The sequence below is a fragment of the Oncorhynchus keta genome, chromosome 28 (genome assembly GCF_023373465.1).
Source record: "Oncorhynchus keta strain PuntledgeMale-10-30-2019 chromosome 28, Oket_V2, whole genome shotgun sequence".
NCBI lineage: Eukaryota > Metazoa > Chordata > Actinopteri > Salmoniformes > Salmonidae > Oncorhynchus > Oncorhynchus keta.
This window is the reverse complement of record NC_068448.1, coordinates 70,910,956-70,930,336: the sequence shown is the minus strand read 5'-3', so window position 1 is coordinate 70,930,336 and position 19,381 is coordinate 70,910,956. Positions and strand designations below refer to the sequence as shown.

The following is a 19,381-nucleotide window of genomic DNA, read 5'->3' as shown; positions in this document are numbered from 1 at the left end:
TGTGTACCATTCAGAGGGTGAATGGGAAAGACAAAACATTGAAGTGCCTTTGAACAGGGTATGGTAGTAGGTGCCAGGCGCGTGTGTCAAGAGCTGCGATGCTGCTGTTTTTTATTTCTTCCATGCTCAACCGTTTCCCGTGTCTATCAAGAATAGTCCACTACACAAAGGACATCGAGCAAACTTGACACAACTGTGGGCATCATTGGAGTCAACATGGGACAGAATCCCATATACACCTCTACAACCACAGCTAATGATGTCACTGAAACCCTTAACAAAGAGTTACAGTCTATTTTGGAATGGGTGGCCAGTAATCAAACTGGTCCTGAACATCTCTAAAACTAAGAGCATTGTACTTGGTACAAATCATTCCCTAAGTTCTAGAACTCAGCTGAATCTGTTAATGAATGGTGTGGCTGTTGAACAGGTTGAGGAGACTAAATTACTTGGCGTTACCTTAGATTGTAAACTGTCATGGTCAAAACTTATAGATTCAGTGGTTGTAAAGATGGGGAGAGGTCTGTCTGTAATAAAGAGATGTTGTGCTTTTTTCACACCAAACTCCTAAAATCAAGTCCTGCAGGGTCTAGTTTGGTATTATCTTGATTATTATCCAGCCATGTGCAAGCAAAGACCTAGTGAACTGCAGCTGGCCCAGAACAGAGCGGCACATCTTGCTCTTCATTGTAATCAGAGGGCTAATATAAATACTATTCATGCCAGTCCTATTGGCTAAGAGTTGAGACTGACTGCATCACTGCTTTTTATAATAACCACTATTGTGTTGAAAATCCCAAATTATTTACATAGTCAACTTCTAGGTTAAATGGTTGGAAGTTTGTAAGCTGATAAAACACTACTCCACCCATCTAGTGAGAAGGTGGTAGTGCCCGTATTGCACCAGAATGGGTGTGTCAGCCTAGTCATGAACTGCTCCTTTACACACTTTTCTACTGTACAACTATTGCTAAATGCTGTAGTGTAATGTGCTCAACTTCAAGAGAATTTCAATCTCTGCACCAGATCTTCACTAAAGACCAACTGACAGGCAACTGTCATGTTTTCTGTGTTTGGACAAGTGCCAACTCTGCTGCAATGTCTTTGTGTACCTTGTTCTGCACAGTCCCTCTTGTGTCCTATCTGGCTATGGCAGATGAGTGTCTCACACACACTCTGCATGTCCTCCCCATATTTGTTTGATGGCTCTAAAAAAATAGTCCCCTGGGCTAGTTTGGCCAGTATCGAGTTCCAGCTGTCCAAGTGGTCACTCTACGCCTCATTCAGGCAGGGGGGATTTGTTAGAAACTGGGAAAAATCACTTCATCTGCCCTGATGGAGGAACCTGTGATGGAGGAGCCTATCTGTGAAGAAGCCGTATTGGCTAAAGAAATCCTAGATGGGGTCAAGGGGATTTATAAATGGTAGGCTAATGGTTCTGCTTAACTGCTTCATTCAGAAGTGTTGAATGGTAACCGACAGTGTGGTGCCATTAAGCAATAAGATCAGAGGAGGTTTGGTATATGGCCAATATACCACAGCTAATGGCTTTTCGTACGTGCGATGAAACGCGGAGTGCCTGGGTATATTGGCCATATACCACAAACTCCTGATGTGCCTTATTGCTATTATAAACTGGTTACTAATGTGAAAATAAATATTTTGTCATACCCGTGGTATATGGTCTGATATACCACGGCTTTCAGCCAATCAGCATTCAGGGCTCGAACCACCCAGTTTAAAATATTGAATTGAGTAGGATGAGGGACTGTTATTCTGGTTAACAGAGCAGTGTCTGCAGTAAAGTAGGGCTATTACAAAAGGTAGTCGACATAGCAACCTTCGCCAGCAACCTAAATAGGTAGCGTTGTAGTTATTTAACAGCATAAACTACCTTGCCTTTATACTGATGAAGTCATCACAGGAGGTTGGTAGCATCTTAATTGGGGAGGACGGGCTCGTGATAATGGCTGGAGACGAATAAGTGAAGTGTTATCAAATACATGGTTTCCGTTCCATTCACGCCGTTCCAGCCATTATTATGAGCCGTCCGCCCCTCAGCAGCCTCCGTTGTCTTTTATTTATATCCAGGGTTTTTCTTTATTTTACTATTTTCTACATTGTAGAATAATAGTGAAGACATCAGAACATTGAAAATAACACTTGGAATCATGTAGTAACAAAACAAGTTTTAAACAAATCAAAACATATTTGAGATTCTAATCGGGTCATCTGATGCAGCACTCCATCACTCTCCTTCTTTGGTCAAATAGCCCTTATACAGCCTGGAGGTGTGTTTCGGGTCATTGTCCTGTTGAAAATCAAATGATAGTCCCACTAAGCACAAAGCAAATGGGATGGTCTATCGCTGCAGAAGGCTGTGGTAGCAATGCTGGTTAAGTGTGCCTTGAATTCTAAGTAAATCACTGGCCGTGTCACCAGCAAAGCACCCCACACCATCACACCTCCATGCTTCATGGTGGGAACCACACATGCGGAGATCATCCGTTCACCTACTCTGCGTCTCACAAAGACACGTCAGTTTGAACCAAAAATATCAAATTGGACTCATCAGACCAAAGGACAGATTTCCACTGGTCTAATGTCCATTGCTTGTGTTTCTTGACCCAAGCAAGTCTCTTCTTCTTATTGGTGTCCTTTAGTAGTGGTTTGTTTGCAGCAATTTGACCATGAAGGCCTGATTCACGCTATCTTCTCTGAAGGGTTGATGTTGAGATGTTTCTGTTACTTGAACTCTGTGAAGCATTTATTTGGCCTTCAATTTCTGAGTCTGTTACCTCAAATGGACTTATCTGCAGCAGAGGTAACTCTGGGTCTTCCTTTCCTGTGGTGGTCCTCATGAGAGCCAGTTTCATCATAGTGCTTGATGGTTTTTGCGACTGCACTTTCAAAGTTCTTGAAGTTTTCCAGATTGACTGACCATGTCTTAAAGTAATGACGGGCTGTCATTTCTCTTTGCTTATTTGAGCTGTTCTTGCCATAATATGGATTTAGGCTTATTTGGTAAAATACCATCTTCTGTATACCACCTCTACCTTGTCACAACACAACTGATTGGCTCAAATGTATTAAGAAGGAAATATTCCACAAATTAACTTCTAATAAGGCACAACTGTTAATTGAAATGTATTCCAGGTGACTACCTTATGAAGCTTGTTGAGAGAATGTGAAAAGTGTGCAAAGCTGTCGTCAAGTCAAAGGGTGGCTACTTTGAGGAAGTATATTAAATATATTTTATATTTGTTTTTTTTCTGTTACTACATGATTCCAAATGTGTTATTTCATCGTTTTGATGTCTTCACCATTATTCTACAATGTAGAAAATAATACAAAATAAATAACCTGGAATGAGTAGGTATGTCAACTTTTGACTGGTTGTGTGTGTGTGTGTGTGTGCTAAATGTTTAAAAGGACTATATATAGAACATAGTGACTTGTCATGGCTCGGATACTGTCACAAACAGGATATGTTGTTATTTGTGACAAAGGCCAGAGTATTTTTGTATTGTTTGTAACTGAAGAACGTGACCTTGAATTTGTACAGTTAGAGTAGGGCAGCTGTGTGTGTGTGTGTGTGTGTGTGTGTGTTCAAACCTTGTTTCTTTGAAGCCTTTAGTAGTTGAATAACACCTGTTCACACTCATGATCTTCCTCGCTCTAACTCTCCCCACTCCTCCATCAGGTCATATTGTCACCCTCACTCTATTTATGGTTGTATAGTTCCATTTACAGCACTATGACTACAGTACCTGTTCATGTAGTGGCCACTTCTGTTTCCCTGGCCCCAGAATGTCTTATTTTCCTTCTATGGAGGAATTGTGATTTGTAAACCTAGCGGGTCCTAATGAGCTATTGCACTGCCTTTTTCATTGGTTTCACCTCTTCCTGCGGAGCTTGTGCTTCTGTACAGTGCCTCCATTTGAGTTGTTTTGTCAAAGCTGTCTAAGGCACATTTTTTTGATATGGTAAGCCAAATTGATCTGTCCATTTTGAGATGGGCCTATTTTGGTGTGTGACTATGGTCACTCCCAGAAATGGCAATAAAATGTAGTCTTGGTCTTCTTCAATGTTTCATAAACTTCTTAATTGACCTCTTGAGGATCCAGCAAGACCTTATGTATTGACCATTTATTTTCTAGTTGATTATCACATTGTTTCTTTACACATCCAAAACGTTATTAAATATCACCATCAACTCTCTGCTATCTAGTTTCCTCGTGAATAGCCAATGTCACAAAGTATGACGTGACACTACCCCTCTACTGTATTTAAAAAATATAGATGTATTTAACTGTTAGAGGGGGAATATTCCCAGGGTCTCACTGAAAACATCTCTACGTAATTGGAGATTTCTGACCATTTTTCAATCTCTTGTCCCAGTCTATAATCCCAACATGTTTCAAGCTGATCCTGTTCCCAAGAGCTCAAAGGTAACCTGCCTAAATGTCTATCACCCTGTAGCACTCACATCTGTAATTATGTAGTGCTTTGAAAGGCTAGTCATGACACACATCAACACCACATATATATATATATTTTTTAACTGCGGCCTTTTAAGCATTCTAGCACAGTTAAATATTTAGACCACTGCATCTATGTGTGTGTTAAGGCACTGCATCTCAGTGCAAGAGGTGTCACTACAGTCCCTGGTTCAAATCCAGGCTGTGTCACATCCGGCCGTGATTGTGAGTCCCATAGGGCGGCCCACAATTGGCCCAGCATTGTCCGGGCTGTCATTGTAAATAAGAATTTATTCCTAACTGACTTGCCTAGTTAAATAAAGGTTACACACACACCACACTGACCAAAAAGTTAATTTGTTGGCATTTACGTATGTCCCCATTACCAGTTAAACATGATCAAAACCTATTTCCTTTACTTACTTGCTGTGCTGTTTTGTCGTTTCATTCTCAACAAGGTTTTCTATGGAACTCTGTTTGGGTCTTTGCATGTCAAAAAAGATGCACGTGAAATAACACTATTTCACGTGTCAAATAACACAACATAATCTGTTTCAGTAGCTATAGTTAGCTAGCTAATTATATAGCTAGGTTTCATCATCTAAAATAAGAACCGTCTTTTAAATTAGGGTTATTTGATTAATGGTGGTCGAACCCATCTATGTGAAGCTAGCCACAATAAGGATTAGCCACAATAGTGGACTTTGCGGGTAGCCTTCAAAATAAAAGTTTGGAATAATTTGAATATTTGTATTAATTTGCAACCCTGTCAATGACATATTTTATTTTGAAGGCAAACTGCAAATTCCAGTATTGTGCCAAACTTCCCAGTTGACTTATTTAGACCATGTAGAACCTCGCACAATGACTAATTGAAAGATGCGTGGCACACAATTCTTTATATTTTTTTAGGTCACAAATAATTACAAAAAATACTCTCATCGTATCCAGAAAATTGCCCATATCTGTTAGATACTAATATTGAACTATAGAAGAATAAGGTTAGAGCACGCCCTTATCGAGCGGGCCAGAGCTTCATGTTCCTTGGCGCCACATCACTAAGGACTTAACATGGTCAACACACACCAACACTGTCATGAAGAGGGCACAGCAGCACCTCTTGCCCCTCAGGAAGCTGAAAAGATTTGGCATGGGCCCTCGGCTCCTCAAAAAAATCTTAACTTCTTGGTGACGGGGGCAGTATTGAGTAGCTTGGATGAATAAGGTGCCCAGAGTAAACTGCCTGCTACTCTGTCCCAGATGCTAATATATGCATATTATTAGTAGTATTGGATAGGAAACACTCTGTAGTTTCTAAAACTGTTTGAATGTCTGTGAGTATAATAGAACTCATATGGCAGGCGAAAACCTGAGACAAATCCAACCAGAAAGTGGGAAATCTGAAGTTTGTAGTTTCATTTAGGTGATTGCCTATCCAATATGCTGTGTCTATGGGGCCAGATTGCATTTCCCAAGGCTTCCAGCAGATGTCAACAGTCTTTAGAAAGTTGTTTGAGGCTTCTATTGTGGAAGGGTGTCGAATAAGAGCTGTTTCAACAAGTGGACTAGGCTGAGGCCAATCAGTTGTTTACTGTGCGGTCTCGCGGGCGCGTTGTTCCTTCTTTTTCCTCTGTAATGATACGCTATTGTCCAGTTGGAATATTATTGAAGATTTATTAATAAAAGACCCTAAGGATTGATTGTAAACATCGTTTGACATGTTTCTACAAACTGTAATGGAACTCTTGACTTTGTCTTGATTTTCACATTGTGCCTTTGGAATAGTGAACTAAACGTGCGAACAAAACGGAGGTATTTGGACATAAATATGGACGTAATCGAACAAAACCAAAATGTATTGTGGGAGCTAAGGACAATTACACAGCCACAATACAAATACAAATACATTACATCCAATAATATATTATTCTAACAACAACAACACTGTCATCACAGATAACTCATGTACAGGTTTGGATAGATTTTAGCCATGTTTTCAATTTAAAAGTACAATAAATCAGTGCAGCTTCTCAAGTCCATGGGCATTCCATTCCAGTATATTGTTGCTCTAACAGTGAAGGCTGATTGGCTGATATAAACATATATTTAAAAAGGAACAGCGCAATCCCCTCTAGTGTTATCCTGGCAGTGATTTCCTTGAGCATGATATGCCGGCATAGGGGTGGAGGGGCAAGACCACACAATGCTGTGTTACTTTTACGCCAGATGTAACAGGACTTCACCTTCCAAAAAGTTAAACTTTTGCCTCTTCAGTCCACAGAATATTTTCCCAAAAGTCTTGGGGATCATCAAGATGTTTTTTGCCAGAAGTGAGACGAGCCTTTATGTTCTTTTTGGTCAGCAGTGGTTTTTGTCTTGGAACTCTGCTATGGATGCTGTTTATGCCCAGTGTCTTTCTTATGGTTGAGTCGTGAACACTGACAAATGAGGCAAGTGAGGCCTGCAGTTCTTTAGATGTGGTTGTGGGTTCTTTTGTGACCTCTTGGGTGAGTCGTCGCTGCCACTCCTGGGAAGGTTCACCACTGTTCCAAATTTTCTCCATTTGTGGATAATGGCACTCACTGTGGTTTGCTGGAGTCCCAAGGCTTTAGAAATTGCTTTGTAACCCTTTCCAGACTGATAATGTCAATTACTTTGTTTCTCATCTGCTCCTGAATTTCTTTGGATTGTGGCATGATGTCTTGCTTTTTAAGATCTTTTGGCCTACTTCACTTTGTCAGACAGGTTCTATTTAAGTGATTTCTTGATTCGACAGGTCTGGCAGTAATCAGGCCTGGGTGTGGCTAGTGAAATTGAACTCAGCTTTCCAAAAAATGTGTTTAACCACAGTCAAATCACGATTTAACAAGGGGGGGACAATTACTTTGTCACATAGGGCCATGAAGGTTTGGATAGCTTTTTTCCCTTTAATACATACACTTATCACTTAACCCAAGTAAACACAAAATGCAGTTTCTTTGTAATATTACAATTTGTTTGATCTGAAACATTTAAGTGTGACAAATGTGCAAAAAAATAAGAAATCAGGAAGGGGGGCAAATTCATTTTCACAACACTGTAGGCCTCGGCCACTACCCTGAGAGCACTTGATTCAGTGTATCATGCAGCCCTCAGGTTCATTACAAATCAAAATGGTTTAACACATCATTGTGATCTCTACAGAGCTGTTGGCTGGTCATCATTGTGATCTCTACAGAGCTGTTGGCTGGTCATCATTGTGATCTCTACAGAGCTGTTGGCTGGTCATCATTGTGATCTCTACAGAGCTGTTGGCTGGTCATCATTGTGATCTCTACAGAGCTGTTGGCTGGTCATCATTGTGATCTCTACAGAGCTGTTGGCTGGTCATCATTGTGATCTCTACAGAGCTGTTGGCTGGTCATCATTGTGATCTCTACAGAGCTGTTGGCTGGTCATCATTGTGATCTCTACAGAGCTGTTGGCTGGTCATCATTGTGATCTCTACAGAGCTGTTGGCTGGTCATCATTGTGATCTCTACAGAGCTGTTGGCTGGTCATCATTGTGATCTCTACAGAGCTGTTGGCTGGTCATCATTGTGATCTCTACAGAGCTGTTGGCTGGTCATCATTGTGATCTCTACAGAGCTGTTGGCTGGTCATCATTGTGATCTCTACAGAGCTGTTGGCTGGTCATCATTGTGATCTCTACAGAGCTGTTGGCTGGTCATCATTGTGATCTCTACAGAGCTGTTGGCTGGTCATCATTGTGATCTCTACAGAGCTGTTGGCTGGTCATCATTGTGATCTCTACAGAGCTGTTGGCTGGTCATCATTGTGATCTCTACAGAGCTGTTGGCTGGTCATCATTGTGATCTCTACAGAGCTGTTGGCTGGTCATCATTGTGATCTCTACAGAGCTGTTGGCTGGTCATCATTGTGATCTCTACAGAGCTGTTGGCTGGTCATCATTGTGATCTCTACAGAGCTGTTGGCTGGTCATCATTGTGATCTCTACAGAGCTGTTGGCTGGTCATCATTGTGATCTCTACAGAGCTGTTGGCTGGTCATCATTGTGATCTCTACAGAGCTGTTGGCTGGTCATCATTGTGATCTCTACAGAGCTGTTGGCTGGTCATCATTGTGATCTCTACAGAGCTGTTGGCTGGTCATCATTGTGATCTCTACAGAGCTGTTGGCTGGTCATCATTGTGATCTCTACAGAGCTGTTGGCTGGTCATCATTGTGATCTCTACAGAGCTGTTGGCTGGTCATCATTGTGATCTCTACAGAGCTGTTGGCTGGTCATCATTGTGATCTCTACAGAGCTGTTGGCTGGTCATCATTGTGATCTCTACAGAGCTGTTGGCTGGTCATCATTGTGATCTCTACAGAGCTGTTGGCTGGTCATCATTGTGATCTCTACAGAGCTGTTGGCTGGTCATCATTGTGATCTCTACAGAGCTGTTGGCTGGTCATCATTGTGATCTCTACAGAGCTGTTGGCTGGTCATCATTGTGATCTCTACAGAGCTGTTGGCTGGTCATCATTGTGATCTCTACAGAGCTGTTGGCTGGTCATCATTGTGATCTCTACAGAGCTGTTGGCTGGTCATCATTGTGATCTCTACAGAGCTGTTGGCTGGTCATCATTGTGATCTCTACAGAGCTGTTGGCTGGTCATCATTGTGATCTCTACAGAGCTGTTGGCTGGTCATCATTGACCAGGCTTAAATACTGCGTAGGCATAAACACTGGCATACACTGATTTCTAAGGCCATATTGGGTAAAATGCCATTTTATCTCTGTTCTTTTTTTAGTCAGGTTGGTAAATAAATATCAATATCATTACGGTCCCATTCTCATTTGCTTCGAACAGTACCAAAAATTAGAACAGGTCATGTTAGAAATAGTTTTGATTTCTTAGCTCTGTGGTCCTGAAATTCTTTCCTGAACATTTTAAAATTTGATGATCTACTTTTGTTGGTGGACTTTTAAACACTTGCTCGACGTATATATCATAGAAGAGTGTAATTGTCTTTAGGCCAGCTGTTTTTAGTCAAGACTTTCATGTTTTTAACGTAAAATGTTTTTGTTGTACTGTATATGTGTTTTTGTTTCATGTTGTGTTATAGTATGTAAGATGTTTTGTCTGAAACGTTGTTAGCCCTGCTGCTATTGGACCAGGTCTCTATTGGAAAATATGTTATCTCAATGAGAAAAACCTGTATAAATAAAGGTACAATTGAAAAAAATATATATATATATATATGAATTAAAAAGTAAAACAAATTTGCAAAAAAGCAAATAGTGACAAAGTAATAATGAGACTATATACAAGGAGTGCCGGAAGTGAGTCAATGTGCAGGGGTACGAGGTAGTTGAGGTAATACATTATGTACATGTGGGTAGGGGTAAAAGTGAAAAGGCAATCAGGATGATAATAAACAGAGTAGTAGTGATGTGTGTGTGTGTGTGTGTGTGTGTGTGTGTTGGACTCTCTGTAGTGAGTGTGTGGGTAGAGTCTCGTGAGTGTGCATTGAGCCAGTGCAAAACACACATTTTGGCCTGAATGCAAAGCCTTAAGTTTGGGGCAAATCCAACACATCACAGAGTGAGTGTCTGCCTCTTTATTTTCAAGCTTGGTTGTGGCTGCATCATGGTATGGGTATGTTTGACATCGGCAAATAGTGGGGAGTTTTTCAGGATAGAAATAAACTGGATGGAGCTAAGCACATGCAACATCCTAGAGAAAAACTTGCTTCAGTCTGCTCAAATCTGCTTGAATCTATGGCAAGACCTGACAATTGCTGTTTAGCCATGATCCCCAGCATCTTGACAGAGTTCCACGTTTTTTTTAAAGAGTAATGGGCAAATATTCCACAATCCAAACTCTTATAGACTTACCCAAGAAGACTCACAGCTGTAATGGATGCCAAAGGTGTTTCTAACATGTATTGATTCAGGGAACTGAGTACTTATGCAACGACCTTCTTTTGAAATAGTCTTTAAAAAAACTATATTTGAAAAAATCATCAACTTTGACATGGCATAATATTTTGTGTAGATTGTTGACAAGGAAGTACAGTTCCCGCTCAGCCCAGTCAAAACTGTTCGCTGCTCTGGCCCCCCAATGGTGGAACAAACTCCCTCACGACGCCAGGACAGCGGAGTCAATCACCACCTTCCGGAGACACCTGAAACCCCACCTCTTTAAGGAATACCTAGGATAGGATAAAGTAATCCTTCTCACCCCCCTAAAAGATTTAGATGCACTATTGTAAAGTGGCTGTTCCACTGGATGTCATAAGGTGAATGCACAAATTTGTAAGTCGCTCTGGATAAGAGCGTCTGCTAAATGACTTAAATGTAAATGTAATGTAAATGACAAAACATTGCAATAAATCTATTTTAAATCACATTTTGTAACGCAACAAAATGTGAAGAAATCCAAGGGGTCTGAATACTTTTGCAAGGCACTGTATGCTCCAGTAAGAATGACTGAGATATGTCCCGGTAGCCTATGTTCCAGTCAGAATTATTAACCTAATCATTGTGTCCTTTTCCAGAGGTGAAGCCTGCAGCAGTGGTGAATAAGAATGGTGTGAAAGTGGAGGCTTCTGTTGCGGCTAGCAGTGGTGGTTTTAGCGGAACAAAGATCTTCACCTGGTTCATGGTGCTGGCCCTGCTGGGGGTTTGGAGCTCTGTGGCCGTGGTGTGGTTTGACCTGGTGGACTACGACAATGTCATCGGTGAGTCACCTGACCTCCCCACAGCCCTATGATAAACAGTAATGCTTTATTTAACAGCTCGGTTTAAGCTGGTACCTGGTATTGACATGTTACTCACAAAGGAACCTTTTGTGGTTACAATACTCACCTCAAATAATTACACACCATTTTTTTGTAGTTAGTAGTTACCAATAGTATGTCAATGAATTTCAAAGAAACCAAAGTGTAATTACCATGGAAGTATTATTTAATCAGGCTACTGTTTTAACAAGTAATTTCTAAGTAACTATCAACAGGCTGTAAATAACAAAGCGTTATCTGATAAACCCTTGCCCTTTTATGTTACAATAAGAATTAAGTTATATCTGATTAAATATAAAAATGCACAACGTTACAAAATGTATGTATTGCAATATACAGCATATCATGTAAAATTAAGGGCATTGGTTTATGTTTTGTATTAGGGATGCACCGATAAGACATTTTCCTTGCTAAAAAAACTCGATACCAATAACCACAGCCTTTTTACGCATTCTAGTACAGTGAAATAGTTGAAACACACACACTGACCAAAAAGTTATTTTGTTGGCATTTACAAATGTCCCCATTACCAGTAAAACATAATCAAAACCTATTTCACTCACTGTGCTGTTTCATTGTTCATTTGTTCAGTCTCAACCAGGATTTCATCATACATGTCAAGCAGTGAATTTTCAACTCTGTGTCCATGGCCTCTCTTCCTCGTTGTGCACTGTCACTGTGTTCGTTTCCATCTTGTCCAGCTGTAACATGTCACGTAAACCCTATTTCTTACTCTTTCAAATGACTGCGCGACTTGTTGACTGCTCGATCCACACAGCAGATATTGTGGACTAGGTTAGGAATGCTGTGATGCATGTTAACGCTATATTTTTGTTGCGTCATTAGTCATCTACCTACGTTATATAGGTATGCACGTCATCTACCTACGTTATATAGTTATGCACAGCGTTGACATCGGTTTTGCACATCGGCGTTAAACTAGACATCGGGCCAATGTTGGCATTTTTAGCGACTATTCCGATATGCATACCGCTATATCATGCATCCCTAGTTTGTATGCTACATTTCAACCTGCAGTGTTTAGCCTAAATTGAGTAATCCCCTATAGATGATGTTCTGACCACAAAGCTTTCTGTAGGTGCATGAGAACACTACTTACTTCCTGTATGATTCTGAGAAGGCATTATGTGGTTTAGACAGAGATCCGTTTCTGACAGAAGGCCATGACTTTTTGAAGAAAATTTAAGGGGGAAAGAGGAATCCCGATTGAAATTAGTAAGAGGGTTTTGTAAAAATGTTTTTTTAATTTACATTTTAGTACCCAATTTAATGTGTAACATGAAGTAATACTGACACTGTTACTGTTTCATTAACTTTTGATATTGATGATGTCCCTATAAACAAACTGCTCCTGTGTGTCTTTTAATCTTGCAAAGCAGAGAGAGCAAAGGAATTCCGTTTTAACTTTTCAGAGGTGTTACAAGGTATGGTCTTCACTTGCATGTATCACCAATCTTCAATTCTATCTGTTATTAGTTTTGAATAGATTACATTATAGTATATATATATATATCTGCTGCAGTATGACCATGACCACAACTTCCCTGTCAGAAATACAGAAGGAATTCAGAGCTGAGCTGTAGATATGATATGGTTCCACTCTGAACACCATAGTATGACTTCATTGGCAAGTAGTGAAGTATCAGTAAAATCAGGAGAGTCACATTAAAGAATCCTTATGACCTATTAACTGTCTGTAATTACAGAGGAAGTGTATGTCCCCTAGACCCACCCCACACACACACACACACACACACACACACACACACACACACACACACACACACACACCCACACAATGATTTTGATGGAAAGGCCAAGAACAGGCTCATTTGTGGAAAGGACTGTACTATGAACATTGTTTATGATATTACTTTAAGACTTCCCTTTTTGCAGGTAAACTTTCAGCGTATGACGCAGATGGCGATGGCGACTTCGATGTGGAGGACGCCAAAGTACTACTCGGCAAGTGCATTTTCTAATAATGACCTTTTTGTGAACTCTAAAATGTTACTCATGCATGACTGACTTGGTTTTCTTGTGTTTGAGTACCAGTGCCATGAACTTAACAGCTTACTTAGAGCTTACTTCAATGGGGAAAAACTCAAGTGGGTGGCTTTAAAAACTGCCAGTCTTTTTTTAACAAAAGTCTGTTAAACAAATAGTTCCATGTAAGTACTCCTGCACAGAGTTGTTCAGCAGTAGCTATTTAATTTAGTATACGGCTCAAAAGAGCTTGAAGTCCTGTTGCAGCATCTACACAGCGTTATTTAACTTCGACAGTCTACATTTCTGTTGTGCATTTGTGCTGAAAACCAACAATATTGCTTATGGTTGTTGTAACGTTGGTCACCTGCTGCATGTACAGTATCTAAAATACTGCTTTATTACTGACACTTGTCATTTCCCACTATGCCTAGCCTAATAGCTCTTGTCCTGTGTATCCTAATAAATAAAGGGACTAATAAAGAATAAACCAATCAAAGACCAGAACAAAAGACTCTACCTTACCGACCACAATCCCTGAACATAGCTGGCAATGACATTTCATTATTCCACACTTTCAACAGTGCTACACAACTATTAAAGGGGGGTATTTTCTTGCCGCTCTTCTATTCGACTTATACGCCTCTCTCTTTCCTGCATTACCATCCACTTTATTCATTTCTCTTCCCTCTCTCTCCATCCTCTATCCTCTCGCTCCTCTTCTCTCCCCCTTGTTTTTCTCCTCTCTCTCGTCAGGCTTGACCAAAGATGGCGGTGAAATTACTAATGAAAACGCAGATTCCCTAGAGGAAATCTTCGGTATTTTAGCCGAGGAAGGCTCTGATTGGTTTTACGGCTTCTTCACGTTTCTCTATGATGTGATCACTCCTCCCGTAGAGAAGGATCCAGAGATTCCAGAGAGTCAGACAGCAGAGGAGGAGGAGGAGGAGGAGGAGGAGGGTGATGGTACGTCCCAGAATGACGGTGGGGTTCAGGGCGTTATATTAGACCTACAGGATCAATAGCCAAAAGCTCCTGAGCATTCGCCTATTAGCCTGCCATCCATGAGGAGCAGAAGGAGAGTAGTCTACTGGGTGAGGTCTAAGGTCACCCAAAGGTCACCCCCCACACCCCCATCTTTAACTGGAGGAAGTTGAATCTGGCGCTGATCCTGTCAAATGAAGGACTCTGTGAAAAGAGTGTCTGAAATAAGGATATTATGTTTTTGTCCTCGTCGACTTTGGCCTTGCTGCAGTGGTGCTTGCCATTGGGAATATTGACCTGGATTTTTGGGACTATGCTTTGTACTTTTTCTAAGATTCTGCAATCTGTACTTGTCACCGTCATTGTGATGCACTAATTCTTTGCTCATCTATTTTCTGACCTGAATGAATCCTTTGCTATTCTAATCTTTTCATTTTTCCAAGTTAAACTGTGTTTCACATTTAGTTGTAATTCATTTTTTAAATGTAAATAATCACTTAATCTTTACTCTTAAGCCTTACAGTAATTCCTTTTACTGTAATGTCCATTTCTTCTATCTATATAACCATTCACTCACCATCTACATAACACTGTTCAGGCTTCTGATAACGTTGGATGTTGCAGTTCAGGTGACTCCTAGTTTAATTAGAAAAAAAATGATGTCATGTAGCTTTTTAAGCAAAGCAACGTTAGATTCTGCAGTTCATGCAGTTTTTATACTCAGTAACAGAGGACGTCAGCGTTGATCAACTTTGTTTAGTTAGCTTGTTGTACTGTAATAATGTAGTAATGTAAACTTAATTCAAAACGTGCTGTATCTATTTGCATTGTCTGTCCTAAGACTAAGTCTAGAAGTCGTCTCTTTACCCAGCAGTAGGTCAAGGAAGACTGATTTTCTTAAATTCCTATGACTCGATGTTATTAGGCTTACATATTGGAAGTGCTAACACTGAGTGTGTTGTTGGAATGATGCAATGTGAATGACCACTTGAGCGGGGCCTATTCTCAGAATGTGCAACTAATGTTTTGGTACTTATGATTGTTAAACTTTTAACTGCTAATATGCCCCCATGCTATTGTTGGATTGAAGAGAAGTTCCTGAACTTCACCCATCTCTTGCTAAACAGACCCATAAAGGTCAGCATGAACCCCAGAGTTTGGGAATGTCGTCCACGTTGACTTGTGGCCATGGGCTAAGTATTTACTGAGGGGTTTCGGACTGTTTTCAGTTTTATTTACCAAGGTCATGGTGACTAAGAGGGGTGTATTTCTGTTTCAGACTGGAGGGACAACCGTTTAGGCCATTTTAAGTAGGCATATTGCAAGATGTTGCCCTAGCCTATTAATATCTTGACATAAACAAAATGCAGTGTTCAGATATTTTATGTTGTGAGGTAGTTTGAATGTCTGTCTATGGAATAAATGTTGATTGAACTTATATTTAGTGTCTGTCTACAAGCATGGGCACTGTCAAAGGTTATGGGCATCGATTTAAGTATTTTATGCATTTTGTACAGGATAGGAATAAGTGACTGGTTTCTGTTTGATATTGATTGAGCGATCTTGTCAAATTGGCGCTATGATGCACACTTTGGAATTGGCACGTACAGTCCCCTCCGACATGGTCCATGCTGTCTCTAATTTCTTTTTTGGTTTTGTTTGTATGTTAGATGAAAAAGAGATCAAAGTTCCTGCTCCCAAAATGGAAAGGCTGAAAAAAGGTACATCCTCCTGGTTGGTCTGTGCGTGTTGTCATTGGCCAACATTTTCTGTTTGTTGCTCAACTCTCTCATGACCCTGCGTCCTTTTAAAAAAAAAACATGTCGAAATGTGTCACTGTAGCTAATTGTTCTTCTTTCATTTGACATAATTAGAGGACAAGAAAAAAGTCCAAACCAAAAGGTATCGTTCCCAGTGTTATTTATTGTCCAGAATGATTTTATTCTCCTTAGGGAATAAAATTGTTCTGTTTGTTTGCGCGTGTGTGTTTAAGACCATTTCTGGTGGGCATGACATTTGTGTGAGAATCAACCTTCTCTGGACTGTGACCCTTGGCTCTGTTTGCGTGTCTGCCAGGGATTTTGAAAACACCTTTTGACAGACTGTTCAGCAGTCAGGGATCAGAGGTAGAAAACTTGTGGTGTTTTGACCTGGAAGCAAATTATAGTAGACAAAACCACATGCAACACCTCAGTCAAAACTGTGGTTGAATTAGCTTGTGTTACGCTGTTGCCTCTCATTTTGAAGAGCGAGAGAGAAAATAATAGGAGTTTTTGCTAGTGTGTAGCCAACGAAGACCTGAGTTCGGACTCAAGTTGTGCAAGTGGAGAGGCTGGATTATTTTTAACTGTTCAATTTTAAATGAGACTGTTCATCTGTTTTCTTCATCCAGCGGAAGCCAACCTACTCCTCTACAATCCTGCCCAATTCATGTTTTGACTCTAAATCCTCTCTGTTTTGTGGTTAGACTGTGAATGTGTATGATGTAAGACAAACTGCAGCTCCTGCAGGCTTTTGCAAGGCACAATGGCATCTCAGTAGTGCATTCGGAAAATATTCAGACCCCTTGAATTTTTCCATATTTTGTTACGTTACAACCTTAGACTAAAATGGATTAAATTGTTTTTTTCCCCCTCATCAATCTACATATGATAACTCATAATGACAAAGCAGAAACAGGTTTTTAGAAATGTTTGCTAATTTTATTTTAAAAAATTACAAATGGAAATATGACATTTACATAAGTATTCAGACCCTTTATTCAGTACTTTGTTAAAGCACCTTTAGCAGTGACTACAGCCTCAAGTCTCCTTGGGTATGACGCTACAAGCTTGGCACACCTGTATTTGGGGAACATCTCCCATTCGTCTCTGCAGATCCTCTCAAGCACTGTCAGGTTGGAAGGGTAGTGTTGCTGCACGGCTATTATCAGGTCTCCAGAGATTTTCGATTGGGTTGAAATCCGGGCTCTGGCTGGGCCACTCAAGGACTTTGAGACTTGTCCCGAAGCCACTCCTGTGTTGTCTTTGCACTGTGATTAGGAAGGTGAACCTTCGCCCCAGTCTGAGTTCCTGAGCGCTCTGAAGCAGGTTTTCGTCAAGGGTGTCTCTATTCATCTTTGCCTCAATCCTGACTAGTCCCTGCCACTGAAAAACACACCCACAGCATGATGCTGCAACCACCATGCTTCACTGTAGGGATGGTGCCAGGTTTCCTCCAGATGTGATGCTTGGCATTCAGGCCAAAGAGTTCAATCTTGGTTTCATCAGACCAGAGAATGTTGTTTCTCATAGTCTGAGGGTCTTTAGGTTCCTTTTGGCAAACTCCAAGCGGGCTGTCATGTCTTTTACTAAGGCGTAGCTTCTGTCTAGCCACTCTACCATAAATTCCTGATTGGTGGAGTGCTGCAGAGATGGCTGTCCTTCTGGAAGGTTCCCCCATCTCCACAGAGGAACTACAGCTCCGTCAGAGTGACCATCTGGTCCCTGACCGAGGACCTTCTCCCCTGATTGCTCAGTTTGGGCGGGTGGCCCGCTCTAGGAAGAGTCTTGGTGGTCCCAAACTTTTTCCATTTAAAAATGATGTTCTTTGTTCTTGGGGACCTTCAATGCTGCAGACATTTTTTGGTACCCTTCCCCAGATCTGTGCCTTGACACAATCCCTTCTCTGAGTTCTACAGACTATTCCTTCGACCTTATGGCTTGGTTTTTGCTCTGACATGCACTGTCAACTTTGGGACCTTTTATACAGACCGGTGTGCCTTTCCAAATCATGTCCAATCAATTGAATTTAACACTCCAAGTTGTGGAAACATGTCAAGGATAATCAATGGAAACAGGATGCACCTGAGCTCAATTTCCAGTCTCATAGCAAAGGGTCTGAATACATATGTAAATAGGTATTTGTCCTTTTTGTATATTTCTAAAAACCTGTTTTCGCTTTGTCCTTATGGGGTATTGTGTGTAGATTGCTGAGGATTTTCTTTGTATTCAATAAAAAATGTATGAAACTAACGTAACAAAATGTGAAAAGGTCAAGGGGCCTGAATACTTTCCGAAGGGTGTATGTGTGTATGTGTATATAGATATAGATAGATATAGTTTGGTTACATTTGTGTTTCATTGCTTGTGTTATGAAAGACGAACTTGGCAGCGCATTTGATTAACTTAGTTGTTTTCAGAGACTGAGGTTGACTTTGGAGTGATGGTGTACTCTGGAATAGCATGATCAATTCTTCTTGATTTAACACATGCTTATTAACGCTAGCGTCCCACCTGGCCAACATCCAGTGAGATTACAGAACGCCAAATTCAAATACAGAAATACTCATTATAAAAATTCAGAAAATATATAACTATTTTTCATAGGTTTAAAGATAAACCTCTTGTGAATCCAACCACAGTCTCAGATTTAAAAAATGCTTTACCACGAAAGTATACCGGTATGTACAATTATTTTAGAACATAGCCCAGCAGACAAATCATTACAAACAGTAACCAGCCAAGTAAAATAGTTACACAAGTCAGAAATAGAGAAATTAATCACTTACCTTTGATCTTCATATGGTTGCACTCAGAAGACATTCATTTATTTGATAAATGTTCCTTTTGTTCATAGTCTTTTTTTTCTCTCCAAAAACCTCCATTCGCAGTTTTCTTCAGTAATTCACAGGCTCAAACGGAGTCACAACAGGCAGACAAAAAAAATCCAAATTGTATCCGTAAAGTTCATAGAAACATGCCATACGAAATATTCAATAATATTTCAACCGGACAATAACGTCGTCAATATAGAAGGTAAACAAGAAAGGCACTTTCTCGGTCGCGCGCATGAAAAAGCTCTGTGACACGGCAGGGTCCACTCATTCAGACTGCTCTTACTCTCTCATTTGTCAGAATACAAGCCTGAAACAATTTCTAAAGACATCTAGTGGAAGGCATTGGAACTGCAATTTGAGTCCTAAGTCAATGGATACTGTAATGGCATTGAATAGAAAACTACAACAACACTATTTTAACAGTTTTTGAAACTTTAGTCTTCTATCCAAATCTACCAATTATATGCATATTCTATCTTCTGGGCCTGAGTAGAAGTTTAATTTGGGCACGCTTTTCATCCA

The 19,381-nt window shown here is 40.4% G+C and overlaps 1 protein-coding gene across 13 annotated transcripts in view; it reads left to right on the top strand.

Moving 5' to 3' along the window:
- The window catches only part of LOC118361765 (aspartyl/asparaginyl beta-hydroxylase-like), a 53,705-nt gene that overhangs the window by 1,665 nt on the left and 32,659 nt on the right, over positions 1 to 19,381 (top strand). For 5 of the 13 annotated variants that reach the window (XM_035741966.2, XM_035741963.1, XM_035741973.2 and 2 more), the window contains exons 2-5: positions 11,029 to 11,211; positions 12,669 to 12,716; positions 13,189 to 13,257; positions 15,933 to 15,983. In XM_035741966.2, coding sequence (XP_035597859.1) covers positions 11,029 to 11,211; positions 12,669 to 12,716; positions 13,189 to 13,257; positions 15,933 to 15,983 — 351 coding nt within the window. The remainder of the gene's footprint in view (positions 1 to 11,028; positions 11,212 to 12,668; positions 12,717 to 13,188; positions 13,258 to 15,932; positions 15,984 to 19,381) is intronic. The other 8 variants (XM_035741975.2, XM_035741974.2, XM_035741971.2 and 5 more) reach the window with 5 other exon arrangements.